Source organism: Maniola hyperantus, chromosome 13, assembly GCF_902806685.2.
Source record: "Maniola hyperantus chromosome 13, iAphHyp1.2, whole genome shotgun sequence".
Taxonomy (NCBI): Eukaryota; Metazoa; Arthropoda; class Insecta; order Lepidoptera; family Nymphalidae; genus Maniola; species Maniola hyperantus.
The window spans coordinates 5533107-5561008 of record NC_048548.1 but is presented as its reverse complement, the minus strand read 5'-3'; the positions used below and the strand labels follow the sequence as shown (position 1 = coordinate 5561008).

At 38.6% G+C, this 27902-nt stretch overlaps 2 protein-coding genes across 5 annotated transcripts in view; one reads left to right on the top strand and one right to left on the bottom strand.

The window, feature by feature from the left end:
* LOC117987946 (lysophospholipid acyltransferase 7-like) overlaps window positions 1-27902 on the bottom strand; it is a 300396-nt gene that overhangs the window by 120672 nt on the left and 151822 nt on the right. The gene's annotated exons all lie outside the window — the stretch shown is intronic.
* Marf1 (meiosis regulator and mRNA stability factor 1-like protein) lies at window positions 126-27809 on the top strand. 4 transcript variants are annotated; one of them, XR_011237447.1, is made up of 18 exons: window positions 126-511; window positions 1203-1363; window positions 1919-2062; window positions 2329-2489; window positions 3929-4046; window positions 6404-6591; window positions 12000-12156; window positions 12507-12654; window positions 13593-13786; window positions 14765-15348; window positions 15755-15924; window positions 16341-16476; window positions 16692-16797; window positions 16989-18018; window positions 18856-19028; window positions 19568-19664; window positions 23760-27276; window positions 27377-27809. XR_011237447.1 is itself a non-coding variant. In XM_034974761.2 (17 exons), the coding sequence occupies exons 1-17, from the start codon at window positions 364-366 to the stop codon at window positions 23795-23797; spliced, it is 3753 nt and encodes a 1250-aa protein (XP_034830652.1). In that variant the 5' UTR covers window positions 126-363; the 3' UTR covers window positions 23798-27809. The 4 variants fall into 4 exon arrangements, 3 of the variants coding, with proteins under 3 accessions (XP_034830652.1, XP_069358590.1, XP_069358591.1); XM_034974761.2 differs by having other exon boundaries at window positions 23760-27809; XM_069502489.1 differs by lacking the exons at window positions 126-511; window positions 1203-1363; window positions 1919-2062; window positions 2329-2489 and adding an exon at window positions 5304-5333 and having other exon boundaries at window positions 3942-4046; window positions 23760-27809.

Below are 27902 nucleotides of genomic sequence, written 5' to 3'. Positions count from 1 at the left end.
CTGATATAAATATTGTAAATTCCTTAAAGGACTGTTATCCAGGGCGGTAAAAATAATTAAAAAATAATAATAATAATTGTAAAATTGTAAATTTGTAATGATTTGTAACAATATGTTATTGGTCTGTGATTTGTAATCTGTGGAGGAAATGGCGTAGTGCGTAGCAGTGTAAATTTGTTTTTACCTTTTGTATAAATAAATTGTTTTATTAGACGCAAATCCATAGGATTTAAGCAATGTTTGTCTTATTCTAAGTATTACTCATGTTTTTGTGCTTAGTATACTTATTATTAATGTGGCACAAATAGCCTACTTTGGTTGTGACTTTGTTCTTCTAAGGGCAAATTTTGGATTTTATTAAGCATGGCTCTGAGTGTAATGAGTCCAATGAAGAGTTTGGTGGATTTCGTTCCGTGCAAGGAATCGCGAAGCCGTTCTGCTCAAGGGCTTGCTAGCAACGTTCTTAGTCCTTCCATGAAAATACCGTTGCCTCCTCGTTTGTGGATCACAGGTAATCAATATTATGCAACGAACATATTGTGTCCTAAATGTGCCTAAATTTACTTCCTAGTCGTAATAATCAAAGTATTAATAAAAATCTCGATAGTATCAACTGATGTAACTTTGAGTAGAAGATATTTCCATTCATCCACACAGAAATTAATACAATGAAAGTATAATATTTCAATCTGATAAGTATTTGATGCAATCAATAATAGCACTCGGAAACTATTGATGAAATCTTTGCATACATTGCAAGTGAGATTATTGAAACATGTTATTGGCAATCTACAATATTATAAGAAATATTATTATGAGACTCAATAGCTCTACAGTTCAGGAGTTCAGGAGACTGAAATTAAGGATAGGTGAAAGGAAGGAAAATCAAAGAGTGTCCCAGGGATTATCAACAAATCTATTTCCACACAGATGAAGTAGCAGGCATTATCAGTACCCTTATTATAAATACGAAAGTGTGTTGGTTTGTCCTTCAATCACGTCGCAACGGTGCAACGGATTGACGTGATTTTTTGCATGGGTATAGATAAAGACCTGGAGAGTGACAAAGGCATACTTTTTATCCCGGAAAATCAAAGAGTTCCCACGGGATTTTTAAAAACCTAATTCCACGCGAACGAAGTCGTGGGCGTCAGCTAGTTCTAAAATAAATATCCATATATTTTTTTTGCTTTTCTTATTAGATTTTGAAGATGAATCCTCAGACGAAATGTGTGGTAGTATGAGAGACGATGGTTCTGTGCCTGTGGAGAGGCCAAGGGTGAGATCACGGTTCCGTCACCACAAGCAGCGTGGCAATGCATCTGTACCAATCGGAATTTTCTGGGATATAGAAAATTGTCAGGTGAAACAAACCAAAATGATTCTAAGAAATGTATAGTATGCGGCCGAAAGTAATGTACATCAACCTTTAGAAGGAGATAGCAGATTTGTAGAGCACTCTCTCTGTTGTTGAGGCCAAAAAAACGTCATATAGGTATGAGACGTCTTATAGGTCATTCTAAAGGCTGATTTGCATTACTTTCGGCTACATACTGTAGGGATTTTTCAGGCAATTACCACTGCAGTCATTATACATCTTTATTATTATAGTTAGTTTAAATTGTACAGATTACAGATTTTGTCCACTCTAAATAAATTATTAAAAATTCATAGAGGTTTAATGGTAATTTTTCATACTAATTTAATTATATTTTAATCATAATTTAACTTTGTAATTACATTACAAGTTACTATGAAGTTAAGTTATGATACATTCTTAAAAATAACCAGGGATTCCAAACTAATGGTGCCCAAGTTGCAAACATTTTAATTTTTTTAAACTTGTTGATATATAGTTTGAGCTATATAAAAAAAGTAAGTTTTGACTTAGTTTTAAGTTCATAATTGTTTCTCCAAGGTACCCCGTGGCTGTTCAGCAATAGACGTAGTAGCTGCGATTCGAGCTAAATTTCTAACAGGGAGGAGAGAGGCTGACTTTGTTGTTGTGTGTGATGTGAGAAAGGAAACTCCTCATAGACTACAGGAACTCAATGATGCTCAAGTAAGTTATGTTCTTTAGAGTTACATACTTATATGAACTTATTTGAAACTCCAAATTATAATAAACTAGATTTAGGTTCTTAAAAATCCCATGGCAACTTTTGATTTTCCAGGATAAAAAGTAGCCTATGTCCTTCCCGGGATGCAAGCTATCTCTGTACCAAATTTCGTCAAAATCGGTTGAACGGTTGAGCCGTGACAAGCCAGCAGACAGACACACTATTTAATATTAGTATGGATAATATAGATGGTGTTACATTTCAACAGGTTAATTTAATACATGTGTGTGGAACACAAAAGAATGCAGCAGACGAGAAGCTGAGGCAATGTATGAGACGGTTTGGGGAGCTCCACACTGCTCCCGCTGCTTTACTTTTGATCTCAGGAGACATTAATTTTGCTGCAGATCTCAGTGACTTTAGACATAGGTACGATTTAAATGCTGTGCGATATAATCGTTAATCAATAATATTATCTATAAGATTATGCCTGCGACTTCGTTCGCGAGGACGTGGATTTAAGGAATAAATCCTAAAACCATGATTTTGTGGTTACATCACAAAACAAAAATGTGTTCATGAACAAATAATTAGTATTTTCAATTTTCGAAGTAAGATAATTATACTAAGTGGGGAATCATATTTAAGGGCTTTACCAGTAAGCAGCTTTAAAGCAGATTTATTTTTATTTTTATGCATAATAGCTTTTAACTTATCGTGCAAAATGAAGAAAATAGACGATTGTAGTACGGAACCCTCGGTGTGCGTGTCTGACTCGCATTTGACCGGTTTTTTAATTTTAATTATATCAGTATAAAGATTTAGGTAATGCAAAAGCACTTGTAAAAAAAGCCAAGTGCGAGTCAGGCTCGCACACTGAGAGTTCCGTACTACAGTCGTATTTTTTCGTCATTTTGCACGATAATTCAAAAACTATGATGCATAAAAATAAATAAAAATCTGTTTTAGAATGCACAGGTAAAGTACTTTCATATAATACCCCCACTTGATATAGTTATCTTACTTCGAATATTGAAAATACTAATTATTAGTTCATGACCACAATTTAATTTTTTTTGTGTGATCTAACCCTAAATTCACGGTTTTCAGATTTTTCCCCTAAAGCCAGCTATAAGACCCACCTACCTGCCAAATTTCATGATTCTAGGTCAACGGGAAGTACCCTGTAGGTTTTTTGACAGACAGACAGACAACAAAGTGATCTTATAAGGGTTCCGTTTTTCCTTTTGAGGTACGGAACCCTAAAAATTAATTTGTATAAAAATATCTTGCAAATATTTGTGCTTTTATGACATAGAAGATGATCAAGTTAAATATTTACTACATGAGATTGGTTTTGTATTTATTTACATAACAAAATATACAAAATATGTTTTTTATGTTCTTATCACAATACAGATTGTGGCCTTGTCAGTATACTTATCTGGGTTTGTACTTGAAAAAGATTTATATACTCGTGCCACTTTACCACAAACATTGATGTTGAAAATCATTTATTTATATAATCTAAATAGGCATGATGAAGATGATGTAGCGTAAGCTGGAAAACGCCGCCTAGAAAGTGCCTATTCACTCATTTTATTGTCATTCATTATTTAGTTTCTTCAGCTTACTTGAAAGGTAAACAAATCTCAAGCAGCTATGCCAGGTAACTAGGTGCTAGGTAGGTTCTGAAGCTATGATGCAAGTAGAAAAAATAAACTTAAGAATGTCTTAAGCGCCGAGCATTGTGCGTCGCTTAAGTGTTTCCCCAAGAAGTTCCTTGCTATTTGTTTTCGTTTTATGTAACCTAAGGAAAAATTAATAAGTATAGATATATTTTAATAGAAAAATGTATTACTCATCAGGAAAAACATGGAAGTGATATTGGTGCATAAACAGAACACCTCATCTGCCTTAAAAGCGTGTGCCTCAAATCATTGTTCTTATAATGACCTGATAGCGCATGTACCGAGAAATCCCAAGGTATTAAAAATAGCACACAAATACACACACACTATGATATATTTTGATCAAGAATACAAAAATTAAGTAGCTAATTTTGATAACAAAAAGCTCAAAATTGCCCACACAATTATATTATCCTAGCTTATGCTCGCGACTTCGTCCGCGTGGACTACACAAATTTCAAACCCCTATTTCTCCACCTTAGGGGTTGAGTTTTCAAAAAATCCTTTTTTAGAGGATGCCTACGTCATAATAGCTTGCAAATGCATGTCAAATTTCAGCCCGATCCGTTCAGTTGTTTGAGCTGTACGTTGATAGATCAGTCAGTCACCTTTTCTTTTTATATATTTAAAAGATACAGCTTTTATAAGCTGAAAGTTGGCTTGGTGGTTCTGCAGTAAAATAAACTTGTTATTCACATCTATCTAAAGACATTTGTATGTCGCAATCGAGAATCACTACATACTTTGTTATAAACATGCACATAACAAATAGATTCAGACTATAGTGTGCCAGTCCTCCATTGAATTTTAATAGCAGACGAATAAACGAAGGTTTCTTATTTGTATACACACAATCTCGTTGGGTTTTTTTAATCTATAAGCGAAGAATATTTGAAATGCTGCTTCTTTACCGAATTATGAAAATATTGTGTAAGCAGGCTATGACACTGGCGCTGATTCTGTCTCTTCTTTTTAATATTGCTAAAAAAGGACGGAATATGAATTATACATTTAAAGACGCATTTTAGTGCACGCTACTAATTTAAACGATACGCTCGCGACTGGCAGCTAAATTCACGCGGTTGGACGGCTTTAAATTAAACTGTCAAACTGTGTCTGTCCTTTACATATTATATTAGTAAGAAGAGGATGCAAATGCTCTAAAATTTAGTTGTGCTCAGAATCAGTACCATGTGTACATTCAACTAAATTCTAATGTTTAGATGAAAAGGTTTAGATTTTAAACCCTTGTTATTAGCAATGAGATATCCATGGTTTTGTCTTTATGTATTATAATATTAGCTAGCTTATTACAGGGTACATGACGACGATTGAAACAACAGACAAAAATACGCAAGTAAAATATACATTAGATCAAATTGTCGTCGAAAAGTGTCATTTTATATCAAAACATATTATGGCATTTAAGTCCATAATAACTTACATCTACGAGACTTCTTGTATTTGAATGATTTAGGTACACCTTTTATTGAGTCTCTAAGATCAAGAACATAGCCTTAGATATATCGTTAACGGTTTTCTCTTTCTAAAGGTCTTTCCTTATAAATGACATATTATCATGGTGAGTAAAGATTAGATAATATAAGGTTTAGATTTAATTAATTTTTTTATCATTTAGCTACCAATTTAAATCTATCTAATCTTTCTATATATAAAACAAAAATGTTTCTACCTGTGTCCCCTATAGAATTTGAAACCATCCAACTGATGTGCCCCAAACCGGTTTCATTAGAAAGGCAATAAAGCGAAGTTAGTATTAGACCAATAAAAAATGCATTAGGCAAATATTTTATGGCTAGTATAATATTATAAACATCTAAATTAAAAAAAAATGAAATTAGATTAAGTATATAATGTGGCTAATTCCTTTGTACACAATCTCTAAACTAAACTGAAATATCACGTCTAAATCTATTGCTATCCCTTTCATAATGTTGCTTGCGGAAAAGGAAAGCACTAAATTTAGACCTGTTAATTTAGTTTAGTTTAGAGATTGTGTACTAGAGAATCGGCCCCATGATAAAGAAATTAAAACTAATAAAATCAAAGCTAAATTCAAGCTATAAAATCTTGATTATTAAAATGAAAACTCATCAACGCCAGACGAAAGGCTCCTCAGCGATCTAGCCACATTAGCTACCTCTCTAGATAGATATTATATTCGGCTTCTGCCCTCATTTAGATTTTTGCTTTTTAATACGGTTTCATTAATATCAAAAATATGTACTTTGGAGCTATATAATAAGTATCTAATAGCCGTAAGTCTTCATTTATTCATATAATTCTCATTTCCATAATTTTTAACAAATATTTTTCGCCGCATAATAATTGCCATGTAAATAATTTAAATCCACTACATCTTTACACACCATAGTTTTTTATTTAAAAACCTGTATATATTTTTTAAATACTGTTATTTTGTATCCTACAGTGTCAGATCTTAGAAACTCAATAAGAAAAAGACAAAATGTGCTTTCTGTATTTACTATTTCTTTCTTCAGTGTTTTGTTTATTCAACATCATTTAAGTCATTTTACACTACAAATCAGACTTAGTTCTTTATTCCCCTAAGTCTATTCCATTAGATTACGATGAAAATGATTGTGATCCAAGTATTAATGTTATAAACAGGTCAGTCAAACTGAAGAAGAAGAAGAACCGACATGCGAGATGGAAGTATTAAACTTGCCAATAGACCAGACCCCGGAGCGAGTGTCCCGTCGTCTCCGTAGACTATCAGACAACTGTGGGGGCAAAGTGCTGCGAGTGACGGCTTCTACGGCCATGCTGCGGTTCCCTACACCCGACCACGCTTCTAGGTAAGCTTCTTTAGACATTGCTCTGTGACCTAGAGTTCTCGCGATGATCATGTTAGGATTATAGAAAACTTGCCACCTCCCGGAGCAAGTAGCCTGACGTCTTTGCAGATAGTGAGACTGTAGTATATTATAAATATTAAATGTGGGTATTTCAGTAATGAATTGCAATCTGTCATTTGTTGTATTAAGCAGTCCGGAATAAACCGTTGTGGCGACTCGGTGTTTTCTTTGATACATTACAGTGGCGCAGTCGGTAGGTATTACAGAGACAACTGTGGGGGCACAGTGCTGCAAGTGACGGCTTCTACGGCCATGCTGCGGCTCCTTACACCCGCCCACGCTTCTATAGTTTCTATATTTCTGTGATATAGTTTTCGCTGTGGTCATGCTAGGATTACAGAAAACTAGCCAGCCCCCGGAGAAAGTATCCTGTCGTCTTTCCAGACTGAGACTACTGTGGGGGACAAAGTGCTGCGAGCGGCCATACTGCTATTCTCTACACCTGACCATGCTTCTAGAGACATATCTATCTGTGTGACTTAAGTTCTTGCGGTGGTAATGCTAGGATTATAGCAAACTTTCCAGCCACTGGAACAAGTATCCGGACGTCTTCACAGTCTATTAGACAACTGCAGGGGCAAAGCGTTTGAGTGACAGAATCTATGGTTTTGCTGCGGTTCCCTACACCTAAACTGCTTCTAGGTAAGATTGTTCATTCATTGGATTGGATTTTCACGGTGATCACGCTGATCAAAAAGAAGTTAAGTACTACAGTTTCAAAAATAATGGCACACATGAGATCTTTTTTTCTTTTTTTTTGGGGGTTGAGTCACAGCTGACTATGACACATGCGATAGTTATAATAATTACTTACAATTACATATTATGAATCACAATATTGGGGCCGATTCTCTTGTACACAATCTCTAAACTAAACTAAATTAACGGGTCTAAATCTAGTGCTATCCTTTTCCGCAAGCAACATTATGAAAGAAATAGCAATAGATTTAGATGTGGCATTTCAGTTTAGAATTTGTGTACAACGGAATTAGGCACATTATTATTCTAAAAAGAACGACGTTGATAATATCTAAATAGTGAAAGTTACATCGGTAAAAAGAACAACAGTGCATCCAAATCTGATGACATACATTTTTTCGCTTGCTGAGTTGCTAACGGGTCGGTTTTTGCAATCGTTTATGAATGAAATCGTATTTAAAATGAGTTGATTTTTGGAAAATTCAGAAAAAACTCTTTTAGCATGAAAAGTAGCCTATGCCTAATTCCGGCATGCAAACTATTAAAACGTACTAAATTTCGTCAAAATCGGTTAAACGTGAACAAGTAGCGATGTAATAATAATTGCATCATATTTTCAATAGTTTAAAACCGATCAAATTCAAATGTAAATGATGCTCAAAGAAATCCTTAAAATTGATCTAAGTCAAAAAAAAATACAGTACCTACACTTCAGCGTTTTTGAATGATTTGAATTACTATTCGTTTAAAATATGTTATGTACCTAATGTACCTAACATAAATTACGTGATATTTTACGAAAGAAACTTATTGTATAAACATTTGTAATCATAGAGCTGATTGTAATCATTTTGTTGCACTTCTTTTGTTTGCTCTTAATATTTTATGTTTACAGTAAAACGTGAGTTGATAGTTAATTTATCCACAACTATGTATCTATCAAGTTTATTGTATTCATTTACAATTATGATTTTAATCCATACTAATATTATAAATACGAAAGTGTGTCTATCTGTCTGTCTCCTAGCTTTCACAGCCCATCTCTTCAGCCGATTTTGATAAAATTTGGTACAGAGATAGCTTGCATCCCGGGGAAGGACATAAGCTACTTTTCATCCTTGAAAATCAAAGAGTTGAGTTCATCATCTAGTAATATATAAAAGGGAAAGCTGACTGACTGACGGATCTATCTATCAACGCACAGCTCAAACTACTGGACGGATAGGGCAGGGCACGCAGATAGTTATTATGACGTACCTAAACATCCGCTAAGGAAGGATTTTCGAAAATTTTACCCCTAAGGGGGGTAAAACAGGGGTTTGAAATTTGTGTTTTCCACGCGGACGTCGCGAGCATACGCTAGTTATTTATAATCTTCATATGTTTACAAAAAATCGTTCCATTCTTCGTTCTTTAAAACGATTTGATGAAAATGGATGGAAACCTGCGCCAACTGGTTATGTCATAACCAGTTGGCGCTGGTTTTCATTGAGGTCAATGACCTGAGTTGAACCAGCTGATGTGTCATTCAGTAATTATCACGTTAAAAAGGGTAGGTGGTCTAGTTGTGATTTGTATTATTATGCCAAGTCCAGATAGGGTGTAATACTTTGTAACAACTATCAGCATACAATCTTGATAATTTCTCTTACTGATTATGGACAGTGTCGGCAGACTAAAATTCATTGTGTGCAGTTACGATTATAATAATAATTGTAATGATCAACAACTTTTTAATATTCGCGAAGTCGTGAAGACATTTTGCACGTTAAATCAAAAATTAGTATGCATAAAAATAAATAAAAATCTTTTTTTAGAATGTACAGGTAAAGCCCTTTCATATTGGTTTAGGTATCATATTTTGAAAATTGAAAATACTAATTATTTGTTCATGAACACATTTTTATTTTTACTTATGATGTTACCACAAATTCACGGTTTTCGGATTTATTCCTTTACTTGTGCTATAAGACCTACCAGCCTACTAAATTTCATAATTCTAGGTCAACGGGAAGTACCCTATAGGTTTTCTTGACAGACACAACGGACAGACGGACACACACACAGACAGACATAGTACATACATACAGACATACAACAAAGTGATTCTATAATGGTTCCTTTTTTCTTTTGAGGTTTGGAACCCTAAAATCCTCAATGAAAACCACATAGAAGTTCTGAAATCATTTGAGTGAATCTACATAGTAAACGCAGATTGAAACTTTTTGCGATTGACTAACTTTTTCTTTGCGATCTGAAATTATAGTCAACACATCCTTCTCGCATAGTGTAGGCTTAGCATTATGTTTCATTAAAATATTTTTATTCTTACCCTCAAGTTTTATCACATTTTCGTAGACGTGATTCACACATATTCGTTATTTAAACGGCCATTGCAGAGCCAGGCACATGCAAGAACACTGTTATTAATTTAGGTTATTTCAACTTAGCTTTAACACCCATGTACCTATTTATTTTGTAGCTTTGAAAGCAATTAATGTAAAATCAGTGTAAAAACAGCATAAAATGCTATCTTTTGGGTATGTATTTCTTTTTTCTTTCGTATGTAATTATAATTACGTACGTGAATTTAACCATGAAGTGAGAAATGATTGGATGTCGAACGTTTTTCTGCGCATATTTTGTGTACTAATTAAAGAAATACGTATTTAATTGTTAAGATTGTAGTAAGCTAGCTAAAAATCTGTTAAAAATAGTTAAAATGGTAAAGTAACTTAATGTCATTAAGTTGCGGTCTGCAATATTTCGTCCCTACATTATTATAATAACATTTTCTTGGTATTTTTTACTAAGATACGTATACGGTTACGTCGTACTGTTACTGGTCCCAACTGCCAACACAGCAAACATGATTGAATCAATTTGGTTAAACGCGAAATCGCCGGTTGAATAGATTCTGATTGCCTGAAATTTATTTTTAGCTTCCTAATAACTCCAATAGTGAGAATACTTGCCAAGCAAGCAAGTCTCAGATTTAACTCTCGATTATGTCAATTTGGAAAATAGAAATCATACTTCTAGAATTACTTTAGGATATGGGCGTGTCAGGTTAGATGACGTGTCAATTATTTACTATGGTTGTCTTTTGTTCCGATACTTAACTTAAAAAAAACCCCTAAAAATAAAAGGTATCGGAGTATTTCAGCATAGGTCCCACTTCTTATCACATTACATTAATATTATAAAGGCAAACGTTTGTATGTGTGTGTGTATATTTGTTAGTTTCACGCAAAAACTACTGGTTGGATTTAGCTGAAATTTGGAATGTAGATAGATTATACCCTGGATTAACATATAGGCTACTTTTTATCCCGGAAAATCAATGAGTTCCCCTGCGATTTTATAATACTCATTTGGTATCATATGTCATTATGTACATCTAGTAATATCATATATCATAGCTATCGTTCAGTGTTAGACACTGAGTTAGGGAATCAGTGGGCTGGTGAAGATCTTCTCAAAAATATTTTTTAAGTATTTTCATAGATTATTCTTCTTCTCAGACATTATACCCCAAGTTTAACATTTCATTTTTAATAAAAATATTTTGAATCCATGCATTTTATTCGAAGATTGCTGTTATCAACATACAAGTGTCTACAACTGCTGAAGAAGCATAATTTCATTAGGTCACACCCTCTTTTCTTTTGTTAATAGGTTGATAATAGAAAATTCAGGCAATTATTGTTTCTTCTGTAGCCATTTGTACTTGATTCTCGATTTTACAGTTCGCTGATAGTCTTTTTGCTCAATTAATGTTACACTACAACGGATTGATTTACTTTACACAGATCACTGAGTTTGAAGTGAAGGTACTTTGGTGGTCGATGAACAGTTAATGATAATTCTATGACCGTTACATGATTTTTTTACAAAAAATTTCAATGCGGTAGGTTAATTCGCTAGGAATGTGATAGGAATATAGGAAGAAATGCATCTGTGACAGTTATGAAATACTAGATGGTGTCCGCGACTTTGTCCGCGTGGGTTTAGGTTTTCCAAAAAAATCGTGGGATCTCTTTGATTTTTCAGGATAAAAAGTAGTCCATATAATTTATGTCAGCAATCCCAAAATGAGCTATCTTTGTTCCAAATATTCCTGTTTGACATTTTGTCAAAATTGGTTTAATGGATATGCCGTGACAAGGTAATAGACTAAGGACACAAAGGGTGGAACGATCAGCAACTATGAAGTTTGGATTGTGGTGGCTTTGGCAGATACCAGGTGTAAAAAAATCTTATGTCAAAGTATAAAGTCAATTTTTTTTCGAAATAGTATTAGATATCATGACATGCAATGCCAGCCACTTAGTATATGGTGGAACCCCCTGTCAGAAGTTTAAGGGTGTCTGGCAGGGGGTTGTCATGATACAAAGTGTCTGGTGATGCATGACGTGATTTCTAATACTATTTCGAGGAAAATATAAAAAAGTTAGACAATACTTTGACGTACAATTTTTTACTTGATATAGCAAATCTAAGTTAAATCATTTATTCAAAGTTGGTACCATTGTACAATTTTTGACTGTCAATTATTGTTGAATTTGTAAGATAATGATGTAATGGTGATAATGAATTACATACAACTTGTAACAAACTGTAAACTCATGAGTTTTTTTTTGTCGCAGAGCTTTAAAACGTATGGACGGAGAGGATGTGTTCGGGCGGAAGATAGGAACGCGGTTCGCGCGCAGCACGCTCCAGCCGACCTACTCGAGCGACGAGGGGTACAGCACGGCGCCCCAGCAGCGGCCGCCGCCCCAGTTCGTGCCTCCGCAAGTGCAGGTATGTACGTCCGTCCATCCGTCCGTACGCCTGTCTGTCAGCGGGCTGTATCTCGTGAACTGTAGGTAGAGAGTTAAAATTTCACAGAATGTGTATTTCTGTTGCCGCTATAACCGCAAATAATAACAATTTTAATATGACCGCCATGAAATAAAATAAAACTATAAAGTGTAATTTCTTGTATGATGGTACAGAAACCTTGTACGAGTTGACTCGCACATTTTTGACACAAGAAGCTTTTTACCTTGCTTAAGAACTAGAGCCTTGCTCTCCCTCTTGCTCCAACAATCTGAGAAGATGTGTTCAGCAAAACATACCTATTATTTATTATTATTATTGATACTGGTCAGTCGCTGGCGGCCGCGGCGTCGAGCGTGGTGCGCAGAGCGTCGAGCGAGTGGGCGCTAGCGCTGCAGCAGCTGCCCACGCCCAGCGCGCCGCCGATGGACTTCTGCCCGCCGCCCGCGCCCATCCCGCGCAAGATCCGAGGCACGCATGGTAACGTTACTCTACCCTTTTATTCTAATTCCAAATTCCAAAATATTTATCAGGTGTACCCTCGCGATCGCAAGCGTTCTCTAGGTAGTGGTGGTAAGTGGCCTTACCGTGGAGGTGTTCCTGCGATCTGTCATGCGTGCAAACTTGCGCTGCGCAATTGTACGGATATACTCCTATTTATTTCATATATGCTGTAGCAGTCTCAACATATAAGCACTAATATTGACAACAACCTAAAAAGGTGGCCACCGATATAGTATGCTGCGACCACAGACGACCACCTATAGACGCCTAATAACCGGACACCCCCGTCCTGGTGGCAAGTGATAGTGCGCCCCCTTCTACCCCTTCGTACGGCCACCCCCACCATGCAAACCGGCAGATTAATATTTTTCCGTTATCGGAAACACGTGGGGCGCATACACTATTAACATCTGAAGTGCTCGAACATTTCTTTGTGACTGTTTTTACTTTTACATCATCATATTATAACGTTTTTTCTTTTTAGCATCTAATCTTCACAATCTAATAACTCCCCACGATGCTCGAGTAAATCACTATTTATTTAGCCTCTTTGGCTCCTAGAACTACTATAAATAAGGTTTTGGTGAGCTCTAAAATGTTTTCTGTCTGCAAATATAGGAAGTTAAGTCGTTAATTGCGGGCGTTAAAAAAGCTAAGAGTTCCAATTTTTTTTTAATAATATAATACTAGCTGATGCCCGCGACTTTGTCCGCGTGGATTTACATTTTTCAAAATCCCGCGGGAACTCTTTAGCTCTTTTGAAAAGTAGCCTATGTGTTAATCCAGGGTATAATCTAACTCCATGCCAAATTTCATCCAAATCCGTTCAGCCGTTTTTGAGTGATAACAAACATCCAAACATACATACTGTCACATTTATAATATTAGTAGGATTATGTTTTGTCTTGTTTTAGGTTCAAGTTTGGATCGCTCAGGATGCTCGTCAAGTAATAGTGGCGACGACAGTCGTAGAGACTTGAACCAGAGTCGCGCTGGCTCGCCTTGGAACTCTTCCGTCAGCTTCAGTGAGCAGAGCGAGGGAGAAGGGGAGTCGCCCACCGAGCTTACCGTGACCAACTTACCGACTTATGAACCCAAGGTTCTACAGGTATTGTGCTCTTTGTTTCTATAAAGGTTCTATACAGGCTTTGTAAGGTTACTTAGATACTCTGTGGTCAACTTCAATGAGCAGAGTTATGGCGAAGTGAAGTCCCCTGCCGAGCTTACCGTGACCAACTTACCGACTTATGAACCCAAGGTTCTACAGGTATTGTGCTCTTTGTTTCTATATAGGTTCTATACAGGCTTTGTAAGGTTACTTAGATACTCTGTGGTCAACTTCAATGAGCAGAGTTATGGCGAAGGGAAGTCCCCTGCCGAGCTTACCGTGACCAACCTATCGACTTATGAACCCCAGGTTCTACAGGTATTGTGCTCTTTGTTTCTATAAAGGTTCTATACAGGCTTTGTAAGGTTACTTAGATACTCTGTGGTCAACTTCAATGAGCAGAGTTATGGCGAAGGGAAGTCCCCTGCCGAGCTTACCGTGACCAACCTATCGACTTATGAACCCCAGGTTCTACAGGTATTGTGCTCTTTGTTTCTATAAAGGTTCTATACAGGCTTTGTAAGGTTACTTAGATACTCTCTGGTCAACTTCATATTGTGGTACATTTGTACTGTGGCAACCGCCACATACCCATGCGCAAACACTTCCCAACTCCTGTCTTTCAAAAGTCTAAGGTTAAATGTTTGAAGAGCATTTAAAGTTTGTATAGTAAAGGCCGGACCGCATTACAGCGGTGAGGCGTCAGAAAGCATCCAATTATTTCAATCGTTTCGTATGGTGCATACAGACCGTTCACTACAACTTGTCCCCTGCCGTCATGTTAGCACCATTGATTTGTTTGCTTGATTCCTTGAAACTTAGGGTTTATTATTGTGTGATTTGCAATGGTGCCAACATAACGTCAGGGGGTCAACTTATAGTGAACGCTCTGTAGAGAATATTTTGACACGAAGGGACGCGTCGTGCAGCGCCGCTGTGTATCTTTTTGGTGTAATTCATCAAGAGTTTTTTTTACAGGATATACTGTTAAGACTCTTCAACCAATACGTCCGAGTGACGCAAGTCTCCATATGGACAGCGGGCGACGGGCCTTTAGCAACCGTAGTTCTACGATCCGAGTGGGACGCGCGCCTCCTCATAGCGCGTCTACACAAACGCAGGCTAGAAAACCGCTGGGGACGAATGAGGCTCGAACTATCTTTAGGGAGACCATCCCCTGCCCCGAATCTAGACGTCTTACGTGTGCGCCTACGTGCCATCTTACTCGACCAAAAGAACTATTCGTTGCCCCTACTAAGATTACGCGATGCGTATGCCAGTAGATATTGCTGTGCGTTAACTACTTCCGACTTAGCTAAGCTTAAAGATACAGTAGTGATTCATGAAGCGCTCGGTCGTATGGTCCAGTTAGTAGATATCAGGCCGCTTACGAACTCGGAATCTGAGGAGACTCCGTGGAAGTGTCATATTCATGCAGTGTTGGGATCAGGGCATGAAGACGGCAGTAGGATCCTGCAGCCTGTGTTCATGAAGCTGAACGCCCTGGCCGTGAATATTCAGATGTTACTGGAGGCCCACGGAGGAATTGTGCCGCTGTTGAGGTAAGCTTCTTTAATAATGCTTTGGTTTTAGTTATTTTTAAATTAGTGGTAAAATAATAACAATAAATCATCTAAGCAAACTAGTTTGAGATCGCAAAAAATTGGTACACTACATATGCATCGAATTCTATTTTTTGTAGTATAACAACATAAACATAAAGCTTACAATAATTATTAATAGCAATGCATCATTGACACGAATTATCATGGTGAACGCATGTTGCAGGATTACATGCATTGAATTTTTAAGTTATATTCACCAAAAAATAAGTGCAATTATCCCATCGGGCTATGAGAGTGAAGCAATAGAGTATAGGATATAATATTTCCCGCGCAGTTGATAATCTTGCTGGCTGAAATTCGATCGGGAAGACATTATTTTCTTTAAAATGGTGAAATTTTGTAGTTTCGTGGAGTGCTACGAAGCGATGTTCCCGCCCCTGACGGCCGACTGTCGGTACGGAGTCACCCTAGAGCTGCTTCTACGCAGCCTCCCGTCCGTGCAGGTCAAGGATAGCCCCTCCAGACACCTCACCTGGGGCCCGCCCCGACTTGAGTCCCCCACCTACAGCTTGAGTGAGCAACATTCCCTATTATATTGTAATACTGTAGGTATATACAAAAATAACCAGTCATTCGCACACAGAGGGTTCCGTACCATCGTACAAGAAATAACACTTTTTAATCCTACACCCAGCCCAACGTGCACTCGCGTCATAACCTCGTGGAAGGTAATGACTGGGCAGCGCCATCTATGATGTGGATTAGTAAATTATTTATTAAAGAACACTTTTTTTTGTGATGTGGTTTTCGGATTTTTCCTTTACTTGCGCAGTAGACTAGAAGACCTACCTACCTGCCAAATTTCATTGTAGGTCAACGGGAAGTACCCTATACGTTTTCAGACACGATAGACAGACAACAAAGTGATCCTATAAAGGATCATTTTTCCTTTTGAGGTACGGAACCCTAAAAATACTGAATGTTTTTAGGTGAATCGTCCCGTTCGAGCGGAGATCGCGACCGTCCCCGCACTGCGCCGGTGCTGGAGCCCATGCTAGCGCTGTTTGAGCGAGAGCTCATCGACTTGCTGCGTAGGACGCCCCGCTGTTGCATCTCATTCAGCAAGTGAGTGTTCTGTATGAACGTGTCTTTAGGGTACACTTGTAGGTGAATCATCCTGTTCGCACTGTGCCGGTGCTGAAAGAACTGCAATTTCAATTGTTATTGGCTGAATTTATGGTATTCTTGTTGCAACAGTGCGTAGACCAATCATAGGTGATTGGTCACTAGATTGTATGTGCAAACACTGACGAATAAATAATGCTACGTTATTTTTTCAGACTGATACCTGCTTTTCATCACCATTTCGGTCGACAATGCAGAGTTGCCGATTATGGTTTCACTAAACTACCGGATCTGCTTGCCGCTCTCAGCAACTCTATTGTGGTAAGTGTATTACATGAAATATTGGAACATGTAACGAATATCCACCTTCTCCAAGGGGATTTTGGGGAATTTAGAATGCATAAATAAGTTATTTTTATTTTTTATTTTATTCAATTAAACTTTTACAAGTACTTGGTGCGTCGTCATGGGCTTGGATGTTGTCGCCAAAAAGCAGCTGGTTTTTTTTGCAGGTACTCGGTTCTGGATCGTATCGCGTGGTCACAATTTCCGCAGGGGCGCAAAACAAACGTTGGACCTCTGACCTTATCAAAATATTGAACCACCAGCCTGGCGGGGCCATCAACGTCCAGCAAATACCTGAGTTGTACCAGACCACCATCGGAAGGCCTTTCAACACCATTGATTACGGTGTTTGCACTATTGAGGAGTTGTTGGAAAAAGTTGCTCCTGAGAGCGTGGATATAGCTCCCGATGGCACTATAAGATTACCCCGGAAGGTGCCAACGTCGGAAGATGTCGCTCAAACCAAACAGTTTGCCATCGAAGCAGTAGAACTACTCTGTTACACCCCCAATTTGAGAATGGAGTTCTCGCGTTTTGTGCCCGCTTATCACGCCCACTACAACAGACAGCTGCGCGTGTCTAACTACGGTTGTACGAAGCTGTTGGAACTGTTCGATTTGATCGCGGATGCGGTGACGGTGCACTGCGATCCGTCCGGTGAACGTATAGTCCGTGTGGTCCCATCGACGGCTCGGGCGATAATGGCGCGGCGGCTGAGTACGCTGGTGCCGGTGGAACTGGCGGATCTGTCGACTGTGTACGCAGCGCAGTACGGGGCACCGCCTCTTCCCGATACGTTAGACGTATCGACGCTTGAAGCGCTGGTGTACGCTGCGGGAGGCGTAGTGGAGGGAGGGACCGTCTTCTCGGCGGAGGACTTGTCCCGATGGGCGAGCTCCGCTTTGGCTGCGTGCGCGGTTCTATCGTCCGACCGCAGCATCGCACGCAGCTCTACAAAAGAATACTTCGTGACTGCGTTCCATACTGTGTACGGCACTGATCCGAATTTGAATGTGTTAACGGAGCTCGGTGTTCTGGAAACGTTTGGCGAGCACGTCCGCTTGACCGCGCCGTGGCGCACAGTATGGCGCCTCGCCCTGATTGTCGCCGGCCGCTCGATTTCGCTTCCTGATACGGAAATCTTCATCGAGTATTCGAATCGCTACGGTCCGTCCTTCCCCAATTTTGAAACAGAAGGTATGTAACACACAAATATTTCTTATACCTACAGTTTTTAATCATTCTAGAATTAGTTCACAATGTGACCTCAGATTCACGACAATTTTTTTAAAAAGAGGCGCCAAATTCATCATGACTAGTTATATTCCCTATTCCCCTCCAACTAACCGTTAAGCTTGTCCTAGGAGTGGGTACGAAAATAGTGCAAACGGGTGGGGTTTGAACCAGTGACCTTTTGGATTTCAGTTCGCTCCTTTAACCGTTGAGTTATTAAGGCTCTATTATTATATATTGTGTATTATGTTACGATATTTCTTAGTATATAGTCTAAGGCAGTGGTTCCCAAAGTTGACTGGGCTACGACTCATCTGATTTAAGTTTACAAACTCGGGACCCACCTCTAGGAAATTTAAGCGTTAGCAATATTAATAAAGGACTTTTGAAATAACAAACTGTTTTAATACAATCTTTTATTACTTAATTATATAAATTTAATGGGAAGGGTGAAATTGTTTCCTATGTTTCGCCATTACAGTTTTGACATCAACTTCAACTTTAGTTACTTTTAATCGCAGTGAGTTTGATAAGTCAAATTTATTTCGGTATTTAGTTTTAATGTTCACCATATTCGAAAACCCGTCATAAGTCGTCAGTCGCCCGCCGCCCGGCCGCTGGCTCGGACGGTTGGTACTATAGGCAGGGCCCACTCAATATTCGCTCGCGACCCACCAGTGGGTCGCGACCCATAGTTTGCGAAACCCTGGTCTAAGGGTTAATTTGTCGACAATATCAAGTCTTGTGCCCACACTTCCCCAACGTACAACATAAACTTAAAAACCTTGTGTATATTACCAGGTGTTCAAGCAGTGTCGACCTTCCTTCGTCAGTACAGCTCTGTGTTTGCCGAGGACTGCTCTAAATCATGGCGGCTGGCTCGCTGGGTGAAGATGCCGCCCAAACAGGACATCGCGCCCGTCAAGGTTACTCTCGAGGACTATGCTGTATACGATACTCCACCCGGACATAAGGTAATTCTACCTATATTTGATTTTTTTTATTAAACACTAGCTGATACACTAGACCACTAGACTAGATAGTAGATTTACATTTTTCAAAATCCCGCAGGGAACTCTTTGATTTTCCGGGATAAAAAGTAGCCTATTTAGATATCTATTAAAATATTTGCACACTATTAATTTAGTCGAATGTTTAAGGGCTCTTTATATTGTATACTTCCATCTTTTTTTACCAACGTTCTTGCAAATAAATGATTATTTATTTATTTATTTTATTTATGTGTTAATCTAGGGGGGTATAATCTATCTCCATTCTAAATTTCATCCAAATCCATTAAGCCTGTTCGCGCCGCTAAGAAGTAGTCGTGTGTGTGTGCATGTGTGTGCAGTGTACAGACATCTCCAAATGCGAACCGAAATGTTTTTGCGTGATTGAGTAACAAACATCCACACTTTTACATTTATAATATTAGTAGGATTAGGATTAGGATTTTTGGCATTTCCAGTGCTACCAGATTTTATAAAATTCCACCGTTATTTTTCTATCCTAGGGTTCCCGCGTATTTGAGTCACCGAAGAAAAATATTTGGTGTTCTCCGCCTGCCAGCGCCTTGCCGGCACCGACCGCTTTACTCAGCGATACTAAGCGTAAGTATAATATATTCGGGTTTATAGGGCTTGAATTGAATCCCACGGCCAAATAGTCAATATCGTGTGTCCTCATCGAAACACTTGGCGGTCATCATGCAAAAAGCCTCTCTATCGAAAGCCACTTTTTAAGGTTCCGTACCTTAAAAGGAAAAAGGAACCTTTGTAGGATCACTTTGTTATCTGTCTGTCTGTCAAGAAACCTATCGGGTACTTCCCGTTAAGGTGACGCAGGACGCTCGACCGAAATTGGCAGCGCACGTGGGTAACATGTTTGCTTTTCACTTGACATTGTATGAGAAAGTTGAGAGGCACGATGATTTTCACTGAAATAAAGCGCGCGAAAAGGGTTTAGGAAAAGTATTTTTGAGAATAAACTGCTGAATTTATGTTTGCAAAGTAAAGTATTTCAACTAATAAATAAACTACCTACGTCTAATGATAAATTATTTTAGAATTTTCATATCCCTAATCTTATTTAGGGGGGTAAGGGGGTGCGCTAACATCTTAGCACCCCAAATGTCAACCTCACCTGCACGTGGTGCCCCCTGCGAATCAGCGGACGAGGATATGACGACCGAAGAATGGCGGGATAACCATTCCATATGGCTTGGCTTTAAATAATACAGACCAGAGACGGGCAGCAGCGTCACTGGTGCGAAATAGCCTGCAGCCCTGCGCTGACCAACCCGCCTGCCCAGCGTGGTCAGTATGGGCACTACTTCTGATGAACAGCGCCAACAGACAGAGGCCCCCAGTTCCCGGCAGCCCTGCTATTCCCGATTACGGTAGCAATCGCGGTCACGGCAGGGCGGGGGGTGCTAAGAATCACCGGGCTACGGATGGCTACCATACCAAACGACTTTATTTGGCAACGTACAACACCAGGACACTGAGATCGGATGAAAGCCTAGCCGAAATTGAGGTAGAGTTGGAAAAGATTAAGTGGCATATTCTGGGATTGTCAGAAGTCCGTAGAGAGGGTGAGGATACTCTGACTTTAGAATCGGGCCACGTACTCTATTACCGAGAAGGCGAGCAGACATCCCAAGGCGGAGTGGGTTTTCTGATCAACAAAGTCCTCGTAAACAACATCGTGGAGATTAATAGTGTGTCAACGAGGGTAGCATATGTTATAATCAAACTAAACCATAGATATTCATTGAAAATAGTGCAAGTCTATGCACCCACGTCGACACACTCTGATGAAGAAGTAGAGACCGTATACGAAGACATCATCGAGGCTATGGATAAAACTACCAGATCCTACTTCACGATTGTTATGGGGGACTTCAACGCAAAGGTGGGAGTACAAGAACGCAACGAATCGAGAATCGGACCTCATGGAGTTGGTGACAGAAATCACCGGGGGCAAATGCTAGTTAACTTCCTAGAAAGGCGAGGCCTATTTTTAATGAACTCATTTTTCAAGAAAAGTGCCCATAGGAAGTGGACTTGGCAGAGCCCCGATAACGTGACCAAAAATGAGATTGACTTCATCATGACGGATCGTAGGGATATATTCAGAGATATTTCCGTGATCAACAGGTTTAATACTGGAAGCGATCACCGACTCGTAAGAGGCTCTCTGAATATAGACCTTCAGCTCCAGAAACGACGTCTGATGAAGTCGACTCTTCGCCCGGGATCATGCCAACCCATAGTTGCAATAGAAAAATTCCAACTAGAACTTAGGAACCGATTCGAATTGCTGGAAACCACCGACGAGGTTGATCAGAAATATGGCGATCTTGTGGATGTCGTTCGGGAAGTGGGTGGTAAATTTTGCCAAAAAGAAGGAAAAACCTTCTTATCCAAGATTTCTAGCGAGACCCGGGATTTGATGCAGCAAAGACGGGAAATGTCTTCAACATCGCCAGAGTGGCGGTCTCTAAACAAGCTCATTAAAAAGCGAATACGATTTGATATGCGTGCTGCCACCACCCGCAATATAAAAGATGTGATCGAACGCAATAAAGGAGCTAAAGTATTCGCTAAGAGTCTTGGGAGGAGCCATCTGACGAAGTTGAGAACATCGGATGGTCGGACTGTTGCTTCGAAACCCGAGGTATTAGCAGAGATCGAGCAGTTTTACGGGCAGCTCTACTCTGCCCATGCTTCGAAACCTGCACCCACCCAAACCGCGAACGACAAACGTGCGAGACTTGTGCGCCACTATACCGACGACCTCCCGGATATCGACGTAGGGGAGATTAGTATAGCTCTCGGACAGCTGAAGAATAACAAAGCTCCAGGTGATGACGGTATTACAGCGGAGCTCCTGCGTGCAGGAGGAAAGCCAATTCTCAACAAGCTTAAAGACCTCTTTAATACCGTCATCAAAACTGGTACAACACCTGAAAAATGGAGTAGAAGTGTCACTATTCTCTTTTTCAAAAAAGGAGATAAGAGTCTGCTTAAGAACTACAGACCAATCTCACTTCTAAGCCATATTTATAAGCTGTTCTCGCGGGTTATTACGAATCGTCTCGCCCGAAGACTTGACGAATTTCAGCCTCCAGAGCAGGCGGGGTTTCGAAAAGGCTACAGCACCGTTGACCACATTCACACGCTACGGCAGATTATGCAGAAAACTCAGGAGTATAATCTGCCCCTCTGTTTAGCATTTGTGGACTACGAGAAAGCCTTCGATTCCATCGAGACCTGGGCTGTTCTGGACTCACTGCAGCGATGCCAAGTCGACTGGCACTATATCCAAGTGTTGAGATGTTTGTATGACTCCGCCACCATGGCCGTCCAAGTCCAAGACCAACAAACGAATCCGATACCAATACGAAGAGGTGTGAGGCAGGGAGATGTAATATCACCAAAACTTTTCACCTCTGCCCTAGAAGACGTGTTTAAGGTTCTGGACTGGAAAGGTCGAGGCATAAACGTGAACGGCGAAAACATCTCACACTTGCGATTTGCGGACGACATCGTCATACTAGCAGAATCGCTGCAGGACCTTGAGGAAATGCTGATCGAGCTTAGTTGTTCTTCCAGACGCGTAGGTCTTGAGATGAACATTGACAAAACAAAAGTCATGTTTAACGAACACGTTATCTCAAGACCCGTCATCGTCGGGAATGTCAGCATCGAAGTTGTTCAAGAATATAACTACCTCGGCCAGATCATACAACTCGGTAGAAACAACTTCGACAAGGAAGCTGACAGAAGAATTCAGCTGGGCTGGGCAGCATTTTCAAAGCTACGACAGGTCTTCGAATCGTCGATACCGCAAAGCCTTAAGACTAAGGTCTTCAACGAGTGTGTCCTACCTGTGATGACGTATGGAGCGGAAACGTGGACACTGACAGTTGGCCTCGTCCACAAACTAAAAGTCGCTCAGCGTGCTATGGAGCGAGCTATGTTGGGTATCACTCTCAGGGATAAAATCCGGAACGAGGAAATTCGCAGAAGAACAAAAGCGACCGACATAGCTCAAAGGATTAGCGCGCTGAAGTGGCAATGGGCAGGCCATGTCTGTCGCAGAACCGATGGCCGATGGGGCAGACGTGTTCTGGAGTGGAGACCGCGTACCGGTAAGCGCAGTGTAGGACGACCCCCCGCCCGCTGGACCGATGACCTGAAGAAGGTGGTGGGGAGCGGTTGGATGAGGAAGGCGGAGGACCGTGTTTGGTGGCGCGCTCTTGGAAAGGCCTATGTCCAGCAGTGGACGCAAACAGGCTGATGGATGGATGGATGATGGATAATCTTATTTATTTACACCCAAAGTTGTCATTAATTTAGTGTTAAAATAGGAATCTTTTGAACCTCGTAACTTTTAAATCAATATTTTTTTCAATGTTTTATATATCAATAAACCTAGATAATGACGAGATAAATCGATATAATTCTTAGTTTTGTGCGTATAATATCGAATATTGTTGTAATTTCCCTCCTACGTTTGTGTGAAGAAAGTACTGAACTGAGTCCCCTTACCTAGAAATATGAAATTTGGCAGGTAGGTAGGTCTTATAGCACACGTAAAGTATTTAATTCAAACCAAGATTTTTATTGTTTGTTTGAAATATTATTATTGTGTATTTTTTGTTAATATGTATATTTTATATTTTCCAATCTTGTCGCCAGGTCGCACGCGTTTGGCTGCACAATTCGATGCAGCGTAAGATCCCCACCAATTTGCAATGCATTCCAACAAATAATGAAAATACATGTGTTCCAATCCAAAGTTGTCAAAGAACAAAATGAAATGAAGCCGCAACGAATTTCTACCCGACTATGTAAGTGTCCTATAAATGTGATGTCTATAACAATAATGTTTTAGAACGTGTATATTTTTGTGTGTTTTATTAATTAGAAGTAAGAAAATTGTATTGCGTTCGTGAAATGTTATCAAGTGCAAAAATTGTACGGCACGAATGATTGTGTAACGAAAAGTGCGTTTTAGTTGTGGCTGGTATCGTGCATTCAATATAAACTGGCGTGTTTCCACTTGAGACCGGCATTAGCAATAATAACAATAGGATTACATTCGACATGCCACGTATACAATAGGGGTAATAAACCAAACACTCATAGAGCCCATTCATTTTTAAAGGAGCCAGTTCAACCTTATATAAGTATATTTTGTTGCAAACCAACCAGTGTTGATTGAATTCACCCGCCACGACCTAATTCTATTGTTATTGCTAATGACTGTCTCAAGTGGAAACACGACAGTTTATTTTGAATGCACTATAACTACAGAGATCAAGCTTCAAGATAAAAACGTGACACCGGAGTTACGTTTACCTCTCAAAATAGGGATCTCTGATTAAAAAAATATATATATCGTCTATGTCACTCACTTTCTACCGGTGAAAGATTTTTCAAAATCGATTCAGTAGTTCCAGAGATTACTTCCTACAAACAAACTTACAAACTTTATGTACCTCTTTATAATATTAGTATAGATGTTGAATTTTGTCTTGTTAAACTTGTCATAAATAATAACATTTCTAAATATGTAATTGATATAGGTAAATATTTACTTCTTTCATTGCGTTTACGCGCGACGAACTGTTGCGACCAAAACTTCGGCCTATTGTGGTCTAAGCGGAAGGTTTAAACCGAAGGTTGCCGAAGCCGAAGGTTCAGTCGTATACTACAAATAACTAGGATGGCCGTCCGTACTAATTGACAGATTTACCTTAACGCTTATGTCACGTTAGTTAACTTGAAAAGTTACGCTAGGGACTCAAAACGTGCCAAACATCTAGTTCACTCTAAACATGAGGCGAGTGAGCCTTTTCACCAGCTGCGCGATTGCGGGAGAATGACAGCTACAATGTCACGATCGCAATCATCTCTGATTGGTTAACGCTCGCTCACTATTGGCTACAATGCATTGTTGCAACAAGAATCGCACAAATTCAGCCAATCAGAACAAACATTTAGCGATATTTGCGTAAGAATCGAGAGCTGTCGTCTCATACAACACTGATCTCGACCTTTCGTGAAATGTCAAGCAATGATTATTATCTTCGCATATGTATTAAAGTTTTCTGTTTTATTTAATTAAGCTATTTGATTTTAGATTTTACCGTACTCATCGTTTATAGAGTGAACTAGAGATTAGGTGCGGGTAGGTTTAAAATATTAGTTTGATTAGTTATGTAAAATCTTTGTAAAATATGCAATTATTTGATCCTATGTACTTTTTACCTTCTAAGCTACTCAAATACTAATTTTAATTTATTCATTTATTTCTTGGAGGTTGGCTAAAATTTACGAGTTATCTACCTAGATTCTATCCAATCTTTGTTTTATCTCATGACTATTTAATTTAGTAAGTTTAAAATATTTTACGAATTAAGAATTTGTTTCACTAGTTTCCAAAAAAAATGTAGCAAGATAATTTATAATGGAGAAATGTTTTATTTTATACTGTTATAATTTAAAAAAAATATTAGTGCATAATATGGAGCTTGAAACTGACTCATATTTTTTAACTAAGCTATCTTTTTAAGTTATAGTATAGTCGACGCATTTTAAACTGAGTCGTCGAGTTGTCTGTCTGTTTCGCTCGCACTTACAGGTCGTAGTTAAGTGCGAGCGAAACAGACAGATAACTCGATGACTCAGTTTAAAATGCGTCGACTATAGTAACATTATTGGTCGGAGAGACTTGTACACTACATATCAGAATTTGGAGTGGAGACATACGAGTACAGATATTGATAATGAAAATGTGCGCTTGTAACATTTTCCGAATGCTCACTTAAAAGTACAATAAAAATAATAAATGTTTATTTTTTTTTAGAATTTTATCCCTTGATATTTGATCTCTTTATTGTGTAGCCAGCATCTGTTAATATATTTTGTGAGCTATGATTGAACTGTAACTTGTAAGTAACTCTATGTTTGAGTAACAAACTTGTTTCGCATAATGATACTATTTGATGCTGACTGTACGAGTACATAATATAAAGTAAGTAGCATATAAAAATGTCTTAGTTTGTAAACAAAATTTTAATAACAGTGATTTGTTGACAACTTTTACTAGGTTAGCGAAAAAACGATTTGTGAAAAAGCATTTAATATCTAGAATGTTGTTCACAACGTAACACATTCGTATTTAAATCGATTTTAAGTACATAACTTTGGCTTTACGTGACTTAGTTTTGTAAACAGTGTAGTCGTTTGCACTAGGAATCTTTCAAGTGTCACCATTTCGAATTTATTATTTTTAGACAGCATTTTATTTTAGATTTATTTCTGCTTACATGAACGTGGATATAGAATAAATAGTAATGAGAATTCTTACGACGATCCATCATTAACAATGTAAGAGTCAATTATTATAGATGTTCAAATGTTTTGTGAAAGTATTAAATAGTGATACTGCTTCGTAGAATAATATGCTTGTGCCTGAAGTGCAATGTTTATTTTGTTTTAAATTTTGGACATTTTCTTTTTCGGTAAAATTCGTCGTTCCACATTGATAGCTTGAAAATGATTAGAAATATTTTTGTAACATATTTTTAGGATAAATTGAAACATTAATTAGTAATTATAAATCTGTGACGGCAAGTCTAACATTTGTTTCGAATGACTGCCGTCACATTTATGTTACGTAGTACTTCTAGTTCTTATATACGACTAGCTTATGCTCGCGACTTCGTCCGCGTGGACTACACGAATTTCAAACCCCTATTTCACCCCCTTAGGAGTTGAATTTTCAAAAATCCTTTCTTAGCGGATTGCTGCGTCATAATAGCTATCTGCATGCCAAATTTCAGCCCGATCCGTCCAGTAGTTTGAGCTGTGCGTTGATAGATCAGTCAGTCAGTCACCTTTTCCTTTTATATATTTAGATGACTAAAATCAGGGACAGACAAAAGAGATAGCGGAACTAGCTTAGCGTCTAAAGCAGTCGTATTTTGTGCTCACCATACACACCGTGCGTGTGCATGTTGATGTATTCGATCAGGTTAAACATACGTCCAAAATAATACAAAATCAAAATGGCCTCGGCTCTTTTCTCTCTTGCTCGGAAGTTATAAGGAGTGAGCAAGAGGCGAATAAACACAGGTGATCTTGAGTGAACTTGTTTATACGTAAGAGATTATCGTGCTATTCATTGTTAACATATAGAACGCGACAAGTCGAGATGGTGATCAGGGAGGTGACGTGTGCGGGGCGTCTAGCCGCCTCATACCCGATTGCCATCTCAACCTGTCGCGGACTATGGGTACTCTTAAAAGGACGTCAATGCTATTTGCCTTCCGTTCAGCATTTAAAATACAGAGTGAGCGAGATGTAAATAGAATTGACGTAAACTGCGCGACCTTGAACTGTATTTTCACGTGTATATTATATATTATGTAACGCCTACTTATTATAAAATCAAAATACTATATTTCTTAAGGAGACTACATACTAAAGCCAGCTGCCTAAGTATATACATACATACTTTCTATTATTCGCATATTAATGGGAAACCCGCCGTCTTTGATGTTAGTCTTCTTTAAAAATATATGCAACAGCTTTAACTTTAACTTTAAATAAAAAATGATAGTTTAAAGTTATTATTAGACGACTTATTATGCACGAGTAATAAATGTGAAAAAAATATCGCTGCATATTTTTTTACAAATATCTTAGATATAATGTAATATGATGTACTTGGCTAATATACAAATTATCTTGTTCTGCTGTAAAGGTAAGTACACATATTACAGTGATTTAGAAATAAAAGGTACTGTACACGGCAGAAAGTAATGTACATCG

Bases quoted from the DNA above. Each gene is read 5' to 3' on its own strand.
- Marf1 (XM_034974761.2), top strand. From the start codon at position 364: ATGGCTCTGAGTGTAATGAGTCCAATGAAGAGTTTGGTGGATTTCGTT. The intron at 4,047-6,403 runs GTATTAAAAATA...TGTTATAAACAG, and splicing joins ATGTACCGAGAAATCCCAAG to GTCAGTCAAACTGAAGAAGA. The intron at 18,019-18,855 runs GTATGTAACACA...GTATATTACCAG, and splicing joins CCCCAATTTTGAAACAGAAG to GTGTTCAAGCAGTGTCGACC.